The sequence below is a fragment of the Lepidochelys kempii genome, chromosome 5 (assembly GCF_965140285.1).
Source record: "Lepidochelys kempii isolate rLepKem1 chromosome 5, rLepKem1.hap1, whole genome shotgun sequence".
In the NCBI taxonomy this organism is placed as follows: Eukaryota; Metazoa; Chordata; order Testudines; family Cheloniidae; genus Lepidochelys; species Lepidochelys kempii.
In genome coordinates, this window is record NC_136384.1 from 120361475 (window position 1) to 120380834 (window position 19360).

The following is a 19360-nucleotide window of genomic DNA, read 5'->3' on the forward strand; positions in this document are numbered from 1 at the left end:
ACTTCTGGAGTATTAGTACAGCTATTGTGATCATCTGGAATTCAGGAGTGAATGGACAAAATCTGGCTTGTGTGCCTGCTTATAAACGGGGGAGGGGGATATTCAGTCAACTTGACCCCTGAGTAGGGGAGGGCACACAGGTAAACAAACAGGTCAGTAACAGTCTCCTGCAAAGCAGTTGGGGGGGAACTGCTGGAAGACTGCCAAAGTAGTTCACAGCAGCATTGTGTACACACAAATGGTAGAACAGACTAACTCGCTTTGCAGCAAAGTTAGTTCACTTTGAAAGAGAATGCCATAGTTTGTGATAAATGCAGAGTCCATGCACTACAATTAATTTCATTGTGTGTAGATAAGTCTTTTAAAAGTGGATTAACTCAAAAACCTGTAGATTAACCATACTGTATAGACAAGCCCTTATTGCCCATTGTGAGTTTTCAGGCAGTGCGGACCTCTGCCTGCTGAAGCAAGTCAACAAACACTGCTAGAAGCCAATACTTTTGGTATATAGCATGCTGTATGGCAAATGTCTGTCTGGTAGCTGTTACAGAGGTGGCTGTATGTACAAACTGTGTGTTTGTGAAGCATTTTAGGTTGAAAAGCACTGTATGAATTTAAGAGTAACACATATTTGCATGTATGGGGCACTTTTATTCCAATAAGTTTTTCTAATCCAGTGATAACCTCTGTCAGTGCAGTCTCCCTTCCCATTTGCAAAAGAATTTGTCCAATCCAATCTCAAGAGAGCATCAGTGGCATCCATTTCCCATCAGTAGAGCCACCAGGGACTGGACAGTATTACCACTAGAATACTGCAGTCGATAATGTCTAAATTTAAATGAGGAAGTTGAGTTGTAAAAGAACCAGGTCCATGCTCATATTTAATTGCACCTAATGGAAAGTGAAAGTGAGGAGACTAAATAAATGAACCATGAGAACCAACGCAAGATTCCAACAATCTATGGAAGCTTATTGGATGTAGCAAAGAACAATTCTCTGAGTCAGTGGTTTTAAAACTAATCTGTGCCCACAGGCGGTCCCAAGAATGAAATCTGTGCAGTGGGGTATTGGGTCTGGCAGGGGCAGTAGAGGGAGTGTCTCTCTCTAACAAACTGGTCCACAGACTAGAAAAGCTGCAAAACCCCTGCAACCTGTTATTGGCTTCCTGCTTACCCCATGGCAATCTTTTCCACTTCAAATAGATTAAGATGATGTTCTGAAGGTATGTCTGTCTAGGTATGTTTTTGGTCCCATAACCCCTAGTATCTGAGGACCCCACAACCATAAATGGAGTATTTATTCCCATAGTATTGATGGGGAAACTGAGTCACAGACCGATTTAAATGACTTGCTCAAGGTCAAAGAGTAGCTGTAGCAGTGCCAAGAACTGGATTTAGGAGGTCTAGGTTCAAGTCCAGCGGCTGGCCAACCATCCACCTTTCACAACACATTTTCTGAACGGGTGCCAACAGCAGCGCTCCTGCCTGTAAAGGGTTGAAAGCCTGAAGGCTGCCTGAAACGTGTTCCCTCCCGTCCCGCTGGCTGGGCGTTATTTCTCCACACCGTGTTTCCAATTAGCGTGGCACTCCTGGGATCCGGATTCATCCCCACCCCCCCCGCGCCTGCCTGCGCCGCTGCACGCCAGACAGATGGGATCAATCAGGGCTCTCGGTGCCGCTGTGTTTGCTTTGGGAAGGCGGACAGGCTGAGCGCGCTGGGGGCTCTGGTGCCCTGGAATCCAGTCAGCAAGAACTTGAGCCCAGGGGAGGGGAGAGACCGGAGAGGAGCCGCTGCTCTCGCCTGCCCCTTTCCCTTCCACCCCGCAGTAGGCGGCGAGCGGCGGCGAGCGAGCACCGCCGCGGGAGCGGTCCCTGGGCAGCCGCGCGTCCCGCGGTGAATGGGGCAGCGCGCGGGGCGCTGATCCCCGGCCAGGGCGCGGCGCCCGCAGCCCCGCGGGCTTGAGCGCGGAGTCTCCGCCGGCGGAGGGGCGAGCCGCGGCGCTCTGCCCGGGGCCATGTGGCCGCTGCTGGCGCTCTGCTGCTGGGGGGGCCTGGCGCTGGGCTGGGCGGGCGCCCCGCCGCCCCCGCTCAACTTCACCGCCCTGGCCCTGGCCGCCGCGCGGGGGGCCCCGCCGCCGCCCCCGCCGCCCCCGCCCGCCGCGGCCGCCAAGGTGGAGCGGCTGGGCCGCTCCTTCAAGCGCCAGGTGCGGCGGCTGCGGGAGCGCGGCGGGCGGCTGGAGCTGGTCTTCCTGGTGGACGAGTCCTCGAGCGTGGGGCCCGCCAACTTCCTCAGCGAGCTGCGCTTCGTCAAGAAGCTGCTCTCCGACTTCCCCGTGGTGCCGGCCGCCACGCGCGTGGCCATCGTCACCTTCGCCTCCAAGAGCAGCGTGGTGCCGCGCGTGGACTACATCTCCCGGCGCCGGGCGCGCCAGCACAAGTGCGCGCTGCTCGGCCGCGAGATCCCGGCCATCGCCTACCGCGGCGGCGGCACCTACACCAAGGGCGCCTTCCAGCAGGCGGCGGTAAGGGGCGCGCGCGCGCGGCGCCGGGCACTCGCCCGCCCCCTGGGCGCACACCCGCCGGGCACTCACCCGCCGGGCACACCTACCAGGCACCCGCCCCCTGGGCGCACACCCGCCGGGCACTCACCCGCCGGGCACACCTACCAGGCACCCGCCCCCTGGGCGCACACCCGCCGGGCACCCACCCGCCCGCCCCGTGGGCGCACACCCGCCGGGCGCACACCCGCCGGGCACCCGCCCCCTGGGCGCACACCCGCCGGGCACTCACCCGCCGGGCACACCTACCAGGCACCCGCCCCCTGGGCGCACACCCGCCGGGCGCACACCCGCCGGGCACCCGCCCGCCCCCTGGGCGCACACCCGCCGGGCACTCACCCGCCCCTGGGCACACCTACCAGGCACCCGCCCCCTGGGCGCACACCCGCCGGGCGCTCACCCGCCGGGCACACCTACCAGGCACCCGCCCCCTGGGCGCACACCCGCCGGGCACCCACCCGCCCGCCCCCTGGGCGCACACCCGCCGGGCGCACACCCGCCGGGCACCCGCCCGCCCCCTGGGCGCACACCCGCCGGGCACCCACCCCCTGGGCACACCTACCAGGCACCCGCCCCCTGGGCGCACACCCGCCGGGCACTCACCCGCCCGCCCCCTGGGCGCACACCCGCCGGGCACCCACCCCCTGGGCACACCTACCAGGCACCCGCCCCCTGGGCGCACACCCGCCGGGCACGCACCCGCCCGCCCCCTGGGCCCACACCCGCCGGGCACCCACCCGCCCCTGGGCACACCTACCACCCACCTGCCCCCTGGGCGCACACCTGCCGGGCACCCGCCCGCCGGGCACACCTACCAGGCACCCGCCCCCTGGGCGCACACCCGCCGGGCACTCACCCGCCGGGCACACCTACCAGGCACCCGCCCCCTGGGCGCACACCCGCCGGGCACTCACCCGCCGGGCACACCTACCAGGCACCCGCCCCCTGGGCGCACACCCGCCGGGCACTCACCCGCCGGGCACACCTACCAGGCACCCGCCCCCTGGGCGCACACCCGCCGGGCACTCACCCGCCGGGCACACCTACCAGGCACCCGCCCCCTGGGCGCACACCCGCCGGGCACTCACCCGCCGGGCACACCTACCAGGCACCCGCCCCCTGGGCGCACACCCGCCGGGCACTCACCCGCCGGGCACACCTACCAGGCACCCGCCCCCTGGGCGCACACCCGCCGGGCACTCACCCGCCCGCCCCCTGGGCGCACACCCGCCGGGCACCCACCCCCTGGGCACACCTACCAGGCACCCGCCCCCTGGGCGCACACCCGCCGGGCACGCACCCGCCCGCCCCCTGGGCGCACACCCGCCGGGCACCCACCCGCCCCTGGGCACACCTACCACCCACCCGCCCCCTGGGCGCACACCCGCCGGGCACTCACCCGCCGGGCACACCTACCAGGCACCCGCCCCCTGGGCGCACACCCGCCGGGCACTCACCCGCCGGGCACACCTACCAGGCACCCGCCCCCTGGGCGCACACCCGCTGGGCACTCACCCGCCGGGCACACCTACCAGGCACCCGCCCCCTGGGCGCACACCCGCCGGGCACTCACCCGCCGGGCACACCTACCAGGCACCCGCCCCCTGGGCGCACACCCGCCGGGCACTCACCCGCCGGGCACACCTACCAGGCACCCGCCCCCTGGGCGCACACCCGCCGGGCACCCACCCGCCCGCCCCCTGGGCGCACACCCGCCGGGCGCACACCCGCCGGGCACCCGCCCGCCCCCTGGGCGCACACCCGCCGGGCACCCACCCCCTGGGCACACCTACCAGGCACCCGCCCCCTGGGCGCACACCCGCCGGGCACTCACCCGCCCGCCCCCTGGGCGCACACCCGCCGGGCACCCACCCCCTGGGCACACCTACCAGGCACCCGCCCCCTGGGCGCACACCCGCCGGGCACGCCCCCGCCCGCCCCCTGGGCGCACACCCGCCGGGCACCCACCCGCCCCTGGGCACACCTACCACCCACCCGCCCCCTGGGCGCACACCCGCCGGGCACCCGCCCGCCCCCTGGGCGCACACCCGCCGGGCACCCACCCACCCGCCGGGCACTCACCCGCCCGCCCCCTGGGCGCACACCCGCCGGGCACTCACCCGCCCGCCCCCTGGGCGCACACCCGCCGGGCACCCGCCCGCCCCCTGGGCGCACACCCGCCGGGCACCCACCCCCTGGGCGCACCTACCACCCACCCGCCCCCTGGGCGCACGCCCGCCCCCTGGGCGCACACCCGCCGGGCACTCACCCGCCCCTGGGCACACCTACCACCCGCCCGCCCCCTGGGCGCACACCCGCCGGGCACTCACCCGCCCGCCCCCTGGGCGCACACCCGCCGGGCACCCACCCGCCCGCCCCCTGGGCGCACACCCGCCGGGCACCCACCCCCTGGGCGCACCTACCACCCACCCGCCCCCTGGGCGCACGCCCGCCCCCTGGGCGCACACCCGCCGGGCACTCACCCGCCCCTGGGCACACCTACCACCCGCCCGCCCCCTGGGCGCACACCCGCCGGGCACCCACCCGCCCGCCCCCTGGGCGCACACCCGCCGGGCACCCGCCCGCCCCCTGGGCGCACACCCGCCGGGCACCCACCCGCCCGCCCCCTGGGCGCACACCCGCCGGGCACCCACCCCCTGGGCGCACCTACCACCCACCCGCCCCCTGGGCGCACGCCCGCCCCCTGGGTGCACACCCGCCGGGCACCCACCCCCTGGGCGCACACCCGCCGGGCACTCACCCGCCCCTGGGCACACCTACCACCCACCCGCCCCCTGGGCGCACACCCGCCGGGCACCCGCCCGCCCCCTGGGCGCACCTACCAGGCACCCACCCTCCCCTGGGCGCACACCCGCCAGGCACCCGCCCGCCCCCTGGGCGCACACCCGCCGGGCACTCACCCGCCCGCCCCCTGGGCGCACACCCGCCGGGCACTCACCCGCCCGCCCCCTGGGCGCACACCCGCCGGGCACTCACCCGCCCGCCCCCTGGGCGCACACCCGCCGGGCACCCACCCCCTGGGCGCACACCCGCCGGGCACCCACCCCCTGGGCGCACACCCGCCGGGCACCCACCCGCCCGCCCCCTGGGCGCACACCCGCCGGGCACCCACCCGCCCGCCCCCTGGGCGCAAACCCGCCGGGCACCCACCCGCCCGCCCCCTGGGCGCACACCCGCCGGGCACCCACCCGCCCGCCCCCTGGGCGCATACCCGCCGGGCGGGCACCCGCCCCCTGGGCGCACAGCCAGTGGGCATCCACCCCCTGGGCGCACCTACCAGGCACCCACCCCCTGGGCGCACAGCCAGCAGGCACCCACTCACGGGTACACGCTCACCCACTTACCTGTGTGCACCCCCACTAGACACACCTACATCCACCCACCTGTGCACATAGGTACTGGGCGCATCTCTTTTGGGCCCACCCACCTTCAATGTGTACACACCTGCACACGCTGCAGACACTATATTCAATATAAACTCATTGGAGGTTGTATATACACAGATACATTGTGCACATCGAAAAGGAGGACTTGTGGCACCTTAGAGACTAACAAATTTATCTGAGCGTGAGCTTTCCTGAGCTACAGCTCGCTTCAGCTACAGACTAACACAGCTGCTACTCTGAAACCTGTCATTATGCACCTCCACACCCTAGGAAATCTACCATCAGTTAACATAGGTACATGTTTTCTTCCTCAGAAGATGCTGTTCATGTGTTATTATACATAGAACTAATTTATTCTTATGTAAAATATAACTTGTTCATATAACTCGTCATGTTTGTAAACTATCTAAAATGTTATGGATGAAATCTTTGACCCACTGAAGGGAATGGCAAAACTCTCGTGGGCTTCAGTAGGGCTACGATTTCCCATGTGTGTGCATGCATGAGTGAACATGGGTGTGTGTGTGTGTATATATATATATATATATATATATACCCACCATGACAGTAATTCTGCCCTCATTTCGGACTAATCATGATATGGTTTGCACAAGTATGAATGTCTCTGTGTGTATTAACTCATTGATTTGAAGCATGTGCTATCATTTGTGTAAGGGGCTCTGGACCATAACTGGGGCTCATAGATACTACTGCAAAATAAATAATACAGCATACTGTGTAAATAGTATCCATAATTACATATATCTACATATGTATATTACCATTTACACGTACATAACTCTGATTTTCTGTTATGTTTAAATACACATCATGAATAAAATTTTCAAAAGCACCTAGCTGAGCACCTTAGGCTTCTAAGTCCCATTTAGGAGGTGACTTAGGCATCTAAGGATACATCTACACTGGGGGAAAAAAATCCCCCAGGGCAGTGAGTCTCAGAGTCTGAGTCAACTGACTCAGTCTACAGAGTGAAAAATAGTTGTGTGGACATTCCCTCTTGGCTAGTGCCCGAGATCTGAGACCCTCCTACCTCACCGGGGACCCACCTACTGGGCGCACCCCTGTGAACACAGCCAGCAGGCTCACACCTACCGGGCTCCCACCTATATGCACACATGCACACCCACCCAAACAACTGCCACGGTGTGTTTTTGTTTGTTTTGCAGTGTAGAAGTATGCTAAGTGCCTAAGTTGTCTACGTTATTTTTGAAAATGGGACTTGGATGCTCCGAAGAATTTGTCCTATATCTATATCTGTCTAGATACATAAAGCAAAACATATTTCTATACTGTATGTAGGTAAATACTTTCATTATTGAAGAGCAGGTAAGACTTAATAGCTGCTCTGTTTCCTGCACCTGGACATTTGACAGATTCTCTAAATAGTTCATATGCATTCTGTATTTAGACAGAATTCTTAGTGATTTCAGTAGGAGTTTTGCTTTAATAGGAAATGAATAAGGATTTCACCCAGGGTGGGGCTCAGGACTCAGGACAGGTTAAATTATTCCCTCCTCCTGCTCCCCATGTTTGATAACCAAAAATGATGTTCACTTTCTAGTGTGCTTTAGTGTTGTATATGGAAATCACCCTTTAAAAAGACAAATCCGTTCGGTAATTCTGTGGTTGTGAAATTAAGCTCTGTTATAGGCTCAATATCATGAGAATTTTCTAAAAAGTTTAAAGAATTAATCTTGAAGTAATTGTGTTATAAACAAAATGTAAGTCGGTTACAACTCCACAGAAATGATGTAGTAAGTTTTCCTTGACATGTAATCCTGACTAAATCTACTTTTAAAAACAAGCAAGGTTAGACATAGATGATTTAGTTGTACAAGCACAGCTAAATAATGTATCCCGTGGGCACAATAGTATTGCTGTCATCTACGTTTTCTTTATTGGGGTTTGATAACTTGGGAAGTATCACTTCATGTTATGGCAGGGTACTGAGAAGGAATGACACTACTACATGTTCACTGAATTAGCAGCATCCCCTCTCTCAGTTAAAAACGTCGGGACTGTGCTGAGGTTCTGTATTGTATGTCTTTTTGTCAGACAAATTACAAGTTTGGGAATACTCTCTTTTCCGAGAACTTGAAAAAGAAGACTTTACTATGTTTAGAATACCGCTGTGGAAGGGAACTTAACAAAATACAGATCAGTGTAACAATCAGCTTTCTTTTCTTTCTCTGAACTATTGTGCTCCTGTTCTCTATTTTTAACTGCTTTTTTTTTTTATAGCTTTGATTTTTTTTTCTTTTTTTTTCCCCTTGTTGGCCCAATTTCTTCTATTCCCAATAAGTTTAATAAAACAAAATCCAGAATCCTCATCTTCTTTTCCAGTTTGCAGAGTATATTAAACAAATAAAACCAAGAGCCCTTGAAATAATTGATGAGTCCCAGGTAAACCATTCCAGGCTCACTGTAATAGTTACAAGTCATGTGTGGTATTATGTGTAAATACTCTAGATTAGAAGATAAATGAACCATGGCATGACATAATTGTCACTAACTTCACTTGTCTGCCCCAACAAGTACAGTAACTGAAGCATTGCTTTACAATCCCCTGTAAGGAGTGCTGCACCTTTTAATATACTGTATGTTATGTAATGCTGCATCCACAGATGCTGACTCTTCCTCATACTAAAAGTGAAAGGGTTCTCTTCTGCTCCTTAAAGATTAGCACTATCTATGGAAGGATCTTTGGAAGATTGTTACTGCAGAGTTCCTGTCTCTCCTCAGTGCTATCCTCCTGCATGTTTAAAATGACTTAAGAAACATTTACTAGACATCTAGCAGATGGAGGACTCAGCCTTCTAGACATATGGAAATATGAAAGATGTGTATTAGCGTGAGCCACCAGTGAGGTCCTGGGACAAAGCCCTGGTGAGAAGTTCACCCCTATCATCATCCTCAGCTGCTGGGATTTCTACTAAAGTGCTGTTTCTGGATCCTGGTCCATATTTGCCAGGTGTGTGGCTGGTGGGTCTTGCCCATATGCTCCAGGTCTAATTGATTGCCATATTTGGGGTGGGGAAGGAATTTCTCCTCAGGTCAGTTTGGCAGAGACCCTGGAGGGTTTTCACCTTCCTCTGCAGTGTGGGGCACGGGTCACTTGCAGGTTTAAACTAGTGTTTAAATGGTAGGTTCTCTGTAACTTGAAGTCTTTATATCATGATTTGAGGACATCAGTAACTCAGCCAGAGGTTCTGGGTCTGTTACAAGAGTGGGTGAGCGAGGTTCAATGGCCTGCAATGTGCAGGAGATTAGACTACATGATCATGATGGTCCCTTCTGGCCTTAAAGTCTATGAGTCTGAGTCTGTTTCATATCCGCCCTTATCTAGCAAGTGTTTGGTACATTTGAAGATCCATACCCTCTAGCTGCTGAAAAGGAAAGGGCCCAAGAGCCTCTTGGTGCTACTTTGTCAAGCAGTCACCATGTGAAACTGAGGTGAATCTAGCCTGTGACAGAAATAACCAGTTTTGTTTATTTCACTAGATAACACTTTGGGCATTCAGAGAGGGAGGTACTGAAGCTGACAGTGACTGCAGACTCAGGAAGATAACACCATCATCTTACATTCACATTACTTTCAGAAGGTGTTCTTTGCAACCGTATGGGCTAGAAACTTCTTTTGTGTTTTAAATGATAGTCTAAAATCTGAAGAAATTGATGATTTAGGCTGCCATGTTTGCCAGGGAACCCTTTCCACAAATGAGAGGATTTTTTCAAGGTCAGCTTATGACAATCATCTTTGATAGTATTTAGTTAGTTGGGGTTTTTTGTATATTGAAACATGTTTCAAGTTGTGTTGATGAAAGCACATTCCATGCGCTGATGATCTATTTTTACGAAAATATAGTTTTTAAATCTTAAAACTTTGTCTAGACAACATAACCTTCCTGACTCTCAGTAACTGAAATTTAGATATTAGAATCTGAATACTCTGGTACATGACTCATGAAAAATTATACAGCTCCTGACATGTTAGCATGGTAACCATGTGAAAGGGTCAGAGGTATATTCTCTTCTCATTGTGCATACATAGAAACGTTAATGGACGCTAAACACGTGCGGTGAAGGGAGCACTGACACACAAGGAAACAGTGCTTCCTCTTTGTCAGTGCTAAGCAGTGAACAATTTGTGATCGTTTTTGTTTGTCTTGAAGTTATGCTGCAAAGATTTATTTATAGAAAATAGTGTGAGCAATTAATCATTACGGATAAAACACTCTGAAGTTACGGATTAATTGAAAGACTCGTTGGCAGTAGCCACTTGAGAAATCATTCATTAGAAATAGTGATAGGCACAGGTGGTTTTTTTCCTCTTCACATGAAGGTGCAATTAATTACTGTCGAAAATGGAAGAAAGAAATGTAGCTGTGCACTGTTGCTGAGTTAAAGTAAGAGTTAATGTAAAGGTCGACTTTAAAAGGCAGGTCAGACTATTACAAGGGGCATTGTACAACAATAGTTAAGGGAGTTATTTAGAAGTATTTTATGCTACTAATTATTAAACTAAAAAAGGTCGGATCCTCAGCTGTGGTCAATCAGTATAGCTCCCTTGACTTCAATGGAGATACGCAGCTTTACACCAGTTGAAGATCTGGCCCCAAATCTGCAGAATTAGACAACGCACCCTATCTATTTTTAAATGCATCTGGTCTTTTTTTTTTTTAATCTGGCTTTTATCTTCTACCCTGATCTTGATAGTGTATAACAAGCCAGTATGTCAGATCCAGTGTTCTGTTGTTACCCAATTAACAAACATGACAAACAGTGGCTTACAAAAGAATGTAAGCACATATATTAGCGTAAACAATTTTAATGCTTATTTAGTGTTTGTTTAAATAAGTTATGCTGCTTTTGTTTCTTCTTGATGTCAAAAGCATAAACTTACAAAGTACAGAATTATTATCCATTGGGCTATCCTTGATGATCTGATTTCAATTACAGCACATTATAAAGATAATTCTTTTCCAGTTTAGTTTCAAACATTTTTGTATTGTATTTTTAAAGTGCAGTTCTGCTCTGAAAATTGACAACTTAAAAAATGGTGCACTCTTATTCATCAGATCTGCTCCCTGTGTGCATTTAGAGTCATATTTGTGGACTTTATTGACAGCAGATGAGTAATCTCTTTTTTTATTCCTGCAGAATTAACATAGCTAATATAGAATGAGCGAGTGGATTCTTTTCCATCTTGTGTATCATCAACAGGATGTTCACTAAAACCTCCCATCGGTTACAACTGTGCAAACTCTCTGAAGGCTGCACAGATCTCACTGTGAGCCTTACTTGGCTAGGAGAATGTCTTATGATGGTTGTGATAGAAAAAGTGGGAGAGGGAACCCAGTTTAACTCCAGGTTCAGATTGCAGGGCTAGCAGTTTTTAAAAGTACATATTTGTTTACTTGTGAACCGAGCAAATTTTATACGGAATCCTTGAGAGACAATAAGCAAGGAACCCTACAATGCGCTCACAATGCCACCATTACAGAGTCACTTTTCAGAATACAACCACACGCAAAGTTAATTTAGTGCTGTGATTGAGAGCCCTGGATACTGAAGTTCTCTGTGGTACCTATTCACAAAATACATACAGCGTGATCAGTGGCCACTCACACGTCTCCACGCTATTCATTAATGATCCTAAGTACTGTGATGGAGGGACCGACTCTAGGAGTGAAAGGGTAATTCGGGCTTCTTGTCAATTCAGATCCTTAACCTTCCTGCTGAGACTGGCAACAAGTGAGCTGTTCAGCATCCTTTGTGAGGCTAGATTGTGTAATGTGGACACCCGTTCATTAGGAATCAGTGTGTTAACGCCCTGATATTATATATCTATCACAAGCATTTGGTTCAGAAGAAGAAAAATCAGGTATTTAGCATCATCCACTTTTTTAAAGTTCCTTTTGGTTTGTGAATAACTTAAAATGCCAAAATTTGCATAATACAACAAATATGCAAATTTAGCAGCTGCCCTCCCACACACTTCACATACATTGCAGGGCCAGCCAGATGCTCAGAAGCTTCCCTTTCAGCACATGCAAAACTTGAAGCTGATAGGTGCTTGGCTCACATTGCCTGGTCCTCTCCTAGGGCATGTCTGCACTGGAGCTGGAAGATGTAAATTCCAGCTCGAGGAGACTTACTCACACTCGGTCTGATTAAGCTATTCCATAAAAATAGCAGTGTAGCCATGGTGGAGTGAGCTGCTAACTGTCCTGAATATATACCTGTGTCCCAGATGGGATTGTACTTGGGGTGGTTAGTCTCTCCCGCCATTCATGCCACCGTGGCTACACTTCTATTTTTAGAACGCTAGTTCAATCAGAGCTAGAATGGGTATGTCTCCTCAAACTGGAATCTACATCTTTTAGCTGTAGTGTAGACATACCAGGTACATCTATGCTGCAGTCTGGGTTGTGATTATAGCACATGTAGAGATATCTGAACTAAGTTTAATCTAGCTAGCTCAGATACTGTATGGGGAGATTTTGGCAAACCAGTAAAGTGCCTCTCGTGTTGACCTGCTTGTGCCAGCCATCTTTCGCTCGGATGGCTGTGTCTCCCCTGATTTATTTCCCGACACCACCTCGCACAGAGTAAAAGTTACCAAGAGTTTTGGTTGAAAGAAGCCCAGGTAACAATACCAGGAGCACTGAAGCTATAACAGCTCAGTATTTAGTGTGGGCTTGTTGCCAGAGTAAGTAACCAGGGCCCCAGGTAGGCTTGAACAGCCTGCACTGAAGGTGGTATTGTGGTTTCACTACTGTTGGTACCCAGGCTAGCTAAATTAAGTTCTCAGGTATTCCTGTGTATGCTACAGTCACATCCCCTGGTATGTCCCCAGACATACTCGTAGACCACGCAAACCGAGTTGAGGGTCTATGGGTATGTGTGCACAGCAAAAAACCCCACATGGCAGCGGGTCTCAGCGCCCTGGTCAATTGACCAGGGCTCATGCTACAGGGCTAAAAATAATGTTCAGGCTTGGGCTTTCGTGACTAAGCTGATTTTCCACTTGCTTTGCACTGCCGGGATAAGGAGTGCTATCTGCACTTCCAGCATTTGAAAATGAGAGATCATTACAATAAACATCATACCTAAAATGTGTGTTTGGGTTTCTGGAATATTGCCAAAGATTTTAATACACTAGACCAGTGGTTCTCATAGCCGGTCCGTTGCTTGTTCAGGGAAAGTCCCTGGCAGGCCAGACCAGTTTGTTTACCTGTCGCGTCCGCAGGTTCAGCCGATCGCAGCTCCCACTGGCCGCAGTTCGCGGTTCCAGGCCAATGGGGGCTGCGGGAAGGGCGGCCAGCACGTCCCTTGGCCCGCACCGCTTCCCACAGCCCCCATTGGCCTGGAGCAGCGAACCACGTTCAGTGGGAGCTGCGATCAGCCGAACCTGTGGATGCAGCAGGTAAACAAACAGTTCGGCCCGCCAGGGGCTTTCCCTGAACAAGCGGCAGACCGGCTTTGAGAACCACTGCACTAGACATCTTGCTGAGGTATTGGAAATTAGCCATCTAGTTGCCTGAAGTTCACTTTTCATGTGTAGTACAGAGGCCATTTCTAGTTTGATCCATCCCATTTGGTCCGTCCAGGTGAAGGCGAAAACTCTCCAGGGTCTCCGCCAATCTTACCTGGGGCAATATTTCTTTCCAGCCCCAAATATGATTACAAGCTGAAAACAGTGCAGAAGTGTGTTTTAAGAAGAGATTTGACTGAAGAGAGGGAGATGAGATGACATGGAAGAAAGCAAAAAGACGAAAATAGAATGATGAAGGACAATGCATGTGTAGGTACGCATTTTGCCTGCATATGGTAAGCACGTACTTCTGAAAATTCAGTCATTCAGAATTACTGTAACAACATGTGTCAGATCAATTGATTAAATCTACATAAGTGATTTGGTTTAACTGAAATAACATCCCTGTAATAGAACACTGCAACAGGATTAGCCTGTCCTGCTCTGAAAGTAATAGTCGTGCTTGGCTTTTATGTAGTAGCAAGAGCCTGTTTCTTATGGCACTGATGTTCTAATCTGTGGGCATTTAGAGCAATGTAACGTCCTTAATTTTGTGCATGCAGCTCTCATTGTGGAAACGGAGCAGTGTGTCTGCAATTACGTATTGGAAAGGAACGGTATTCATTAGAGTAAATCTCTCCCTGGATAATTCAGGGAAAATATCTCGAGAAAATCAAAATAAAACAGACTTGCTGATTGCATTTATTCCCACCATTCCTGTCCACCCACATGTGTGAAGAGCAGCAGTCTGTCTGAGGTCTTAAAACAAAATTTCAACCAGAGGTCAGAACCGCTAGCTATCAACATTAGCTCCTCTTTTGAATGGGAAAAACCTAAAAGAGTAGAGGATGCATCTGAATGTAACGGGCAAAACAACAGTGAGGAGGGAACCAAAGAAGAGGTGGTAAAATCAGGTGATAATACTTTGAGCTTTTATTGCCTCTTCCATCTAACAGCTTCAGAGCACTTCAGCAAACATCCTTGAGCCTCCTGGCCATCTTGTGAGGTTCAGAAGTATTATTCCTAATTCAAGGATGAATAGCTGAGTCACAGAAAGGTTAGGCTCTACCCCTCCACCCCCTCCACACATAAGGCAGTGGCATTAATGTCTCTCATGATAGGGATTTTGAGACTACTCTGAATTAGACCAAGGGTTTTTGCATCTTCTCATTGCGCACAGGTTACAAACTAGGTAAACATAAACAAGCTGTTGGTACAGAAAGGACAAATGGCTCTGTGGGTTGGTAATGAAATGCAAAGAAGTTATAAGAGGAGAAGTATTTGTGGCACCTTAGAGACTAACAAATTTATTTGAGCATAAGCTTTCGTGGGCTACAGCCCACTTGCCACAAGTCCTCCTGTTCTTTTTGTGGATACAGACTAACGCGGCTGCTACTCTGAAAGAAGTTATAGTGATCACTCTCTAAAACGCTTCACAGTTACTGCAGCTGATAGTGCTAGCTCAGTATTTCCTAGGTATTCCTTACACTACCTTTAAGGAGTCCTGTAAATGTTGTCATAAGAGAATACTCAGGGAATGCTTTAAATGCTGCGGTAACATTATTTTGGCATCTAAAATAACACTGAAACTTTTTAAGGATGACCACTGTGCTAGCATGACTTCATCCTGGAATGTCAGGGGCTGAGAGATGTTATCTGATGATTATCTGAGCTGAATTAGTCCATCTCAGTTCAGTTCTTCATGGACAGGGTGTCTTAATCACAAATTTCAGAGTAGCAGCCGTGTTAGTCTGTATCCGCAAAACGAAAAGGAGGACTTGTGGCACCTTAGAGACTAACAAATTTATTTGAGCATAAGCTTTCGTGTAGCTCACAAAAGCTTATGCTCATATAAATGTGTTAGTCTGTAAGGTGCCACAGGTCCTCCTTTTCTTTTTAATCACAAATGGCATTTTAGTTGGCAGCCTCTCCAAAGGCCAAATATTGAACGGGCACAGACACTAAGCTACTCTCTCTCTTCAGAGGCAAGGCAAATAATAACAGCAGTTCCTGTGCTGTACCTGTTCAGTGGATAAGGAGTCTTCAGTCTCAGATGCTGCCAATCCCATACCTTTCACAAACCCTAAATTAATATTGAAAACATAGAAAGGCAACTAGCCCTGGAATTCTTATAAGAATTATCTGTCCTAACTGCTGAATTTCTCGAGCTGGATTTTGTGTACTAACTTTGTTACACAAGACTACATTTTTATAATTCTGAGGGCTATTCCTGGCACAGGGGAGATGGCTAGTCTGCCAGATACTTGTACACACTGAACTGAGACTGAATACAATGCAGATGGTTATAACTTTTTGCTAATGTGAAAAGAATGTTGAATTTTGTCGTAGGAGTAAAAGGATTGTATGTTGAAACAGTCTAACGCATCCAATCAATGCTTAAAACCTGAAAGAGGGATAAAGAGAAAAGCTTACTACTGACTCTCTACAATAGCTAACCAGCACTGTGACCATTTAATTGTATTTTCGGTTGGTCTGTTATTAAAATTACTTTACTGTAATTATGGTATGGACCTCATTTTCAATTAAACAAGTAATTCAGGGCCTAATTTTCAGTAATGCTGAGTGTGAAGTCCCGGGCAGCTGTGTGTTTTCAGTGCCTCTGAGAAATAGGTCCTATCCAAATCTCCAGTATAACTCATGGGTTCTTATGCTCAGTCCATAAAAACTCAAGACCTGATCCTGAAAAAATACTCATACTTAACTTTACGCATGTGGGTAGCCCCATTGAGTTAATGGGGACTAGTGACACGAATAAAGTTACTTGTACATAAATATTCGTAGGGTGAGGGGTGGGGTTTGAGTCATTCTACTTATATAAATTAAGGTTGAAATGTTTAGAACAAAAGTGGCTTTTACAAGAGTTTTCTGGGAGGGTTGCAGGGAGAGGAAGGTGATACAGATTTTCATTAAATAAAACTGATGAAAAATGTCTGACAAATGTTTGTGGGGAAAAATGGAATCCATTTGGCCTCAGCTCCATTAGTGACCATAGATTAGGGTACAATTTACCAGAAAACATCCAACAGTTGTAGACCCACACTGGAATATCAAGCATTCCTTCAAGTAGCCTGTATTTAATGCTATGTTCATAAAAAGAAGCAAAGCAACTAATTGGAGTGTCTACCATATGCATATAATTTAAAAATAGACTTGTCTACTTTCTTTGCTCAAACGCTTCATGTCTCTCCATTTTGTTCTTTTAGTCTTCTTCCTTATACAACAGGGATTCTATATCTAAGATTACAGCTGCAAGACTTAAGGGCCAAGCTATTAAATTTTGTTGTTCCAGGAGCAACATTTAGCTGTCTGATTATCTCTTTGGCAGTTTCCACTGTTGCCTGCATGTTTTGAATGCACACCAGGTAACTTCATGATCTCTTGTCTGAAGCAGCTGTTTGTTAGGCTGGCATACGATTGGTGTCACTTTCCTTTTAATGAAATGCTCTTTATCCAGAAAATCATTTTTGGAGATTAGATCTTGATCAACTGTTTTTCAGTAAAGTGCTAGATCAGTGTGTAATAATTTTAAAGGGTGATCTTGGAGAATGATCTTGTGTAACTAACTGTGTGTTTTCTAGGTTTCCATTAAATGTGCTAATGACAGCAGGTGGCCATGATGCCCACTTTCCTTCAAAAAAAGATTTTACATTTTCTTTCTGACACTAAAATCATGATGCTAAAAGCATGCTTATTTAATGCATATATATACACATACACTACACATATAAAATATGATGTGCTGCTTCCATGGTAATTAATTTGTGATCTGAAATTTATGAATTCCAAAAGAAAGCATAATCATGCCATAATGCTTCACAAACCACAATTCAGCATGGACCTGATCCAAACCCCACCACAATCAATCAGAGGCTTTCTACTGATTTTAATGAGTTTTGGATTAGGCTCTGTCAGAGGTAACGACCAGTATACTTGCACCCTCAATCAGTCTGTGCTATATGTGTAACTGATATGAGGCCTGATCCTGCAATCTTTGCTCAGGCAAAATGCTCACTAATGTCCTATCCCACACTGGGTATTACTACTCCTGGTTAGCTTTGACATCTGTGTGTTGACAGCAGGTGAGCTAGCAGGTTCACAATCATTGAATGGGTGATGCAGTGACATTTAAAACTGTAGCTTTCGCGGTATTTGTAGAAGTTAAGTTTTTATTTTTACACACTTGAAATTATAATTTTGAGGATTGTCCCCTTGGATACTTCCAAGTACAGTTTCCCTGGACCATTCCAGTAAAGGAGTTGCAGCTAGCAAGGGATGTGAAGGTAACAAGAAAGGGTTTTTACAGGTATGTTAGCAACAAGAAGGTGGTCAGGGAATGGGGGAGGCAACCTAGTGACAGATTATGTGCAAAAGCTGAAGTACTCAATGCTTTTTTTTGCCAGCTTTACTGACGTACTCAGTGCCACCACTTCCTGCAGCTCCCATTGGCTGGGAACAGTGAACCGCGGCCACTGGGAGCTGCAGGCAGACATGCCTGCGGACGGTCAATGTAAACAAATTGTCTCGCGGTCCACCAGTAGATTACCTTGACGGGCCATTGCCCACCACTGTGTTAAAGGGATCAGGTAAACGGTTTTGCTCTGGACAATGATTTCAGTTGTAAAACGTGTGGCCCACTATGATAAACTGCAAAGGACAAGGGCCAGATCCTCAGTTGCTGTAAGTCACCATAACTCCGTTGCCACTTTCCTAGTTTACACCATCTGAGAATCTGGACCAATGGGTCTTAAGTTGCATCTACAGTGTACTATCCATCCTAATTGTTACCTAGTCAGAGTTGATGAAACACTAATGAAGGTCTTTTCACCACCATAAGAACTGTGTGTTTGAATTTTATTTTTATTTTTGCCCTCTGCCAGAGCAGATGATTTTATTCATCGCTGTGAAAAGTGGCTCATTGGCCCAGCATCACAAATTCACAGTATCTGTATCATGCCAGGAGTCTGAGCATATAAAAATGAGTCAATATTTGGCTTGATAACCACAGTCTCTGATTAAAGATTGTTGATCTTCTTGTGTTAGTACTGGGTGGTCCAGCAAAACTGGATTAAGTCAGAAAACAAGTCAAATAAAAGGAGATGCACTGTGGAAGAAAGTACTACATGCAGGTCAGCCACTGTTAACCCTTTGCCTGAGATGTACTGTTTTATAATCTATTGCAGCAAATACTTCATCACTCCCGTGAAAATGCTACAAAAGTGATATTTCTAATTACTGATGGATATTCCAATGGAGGTGATCCTAGACCCATCGCAGCATCCTTACGTGAATCTGGAGTAGAGATCTTCACATTTGGAATATGGCAGGGCAACATCCGAGAACTGAATGACATGTCTTCCCATCCAAAGGAGGAACACTGTTACCTGCTTCACAGCTTTGCCGAGTTTGAGGCTTTAGCTCGCAGAGCTCTTCATGAAGGTATTACATTTAGTAACCCTGGAAGTATCATTTCAGATGCCAGAGAGAGCATAGGGCCTGGCTGGAAATAACAGGCCTTGTGAAATGTTTCATATGTGTGTTGTAGTCTCTTTCCTTCTGTATTTTTCTTGCATTCATTTGTATTACATTCAACAGAAACCTGCAGATTTCAGGAATTAAGGTAAATAGTAGCTCTTTCAAAGTCAACAGATTGAGCCAAATTCTTCTCTTTGGTGTGCATGTACATTGCCCTTTGGACCAGTTTCAAGGCTTCATTTTACCTGAGTAAGAACTGGGTAAGAATGTCAGCGTTGACCCAATGGAGATTTTGCCTAAATAAGAACTTTGGTCTAGTTTTCAAAGGTATTTAGGCACCTAAAG

General features: G+C 49.9%; 1 protein-coding gene across 1 annotated transcript in view; it reads left to right on the forward strand.

Moving 5' to 3' along the window:
- The first annotated feature begins 2265 nt into the window (after positions 1–2265).
- Positions 2266–19360, forward strand: part of SVEP1 (sushi, von Willebrand factor type A, EGF and pentraxin domain containing 1) — a 170354-nt gene continuing 153259 nt past the window's right edge. Inside the window, exons 1-2 of the mRNA XM_078852948.1 lie at positions 2266–2521; positions 18724–18979. Coding sequence (XP_078709074.1) covers positions 18892–18979 — 88 coding nt within the window. The 5' untranslated portion in view covers positions 2266–2521; positions 18724–18891. The remainder of the gene's footprint in view (positions 2522–18723; positions 18980–19360) is intronic.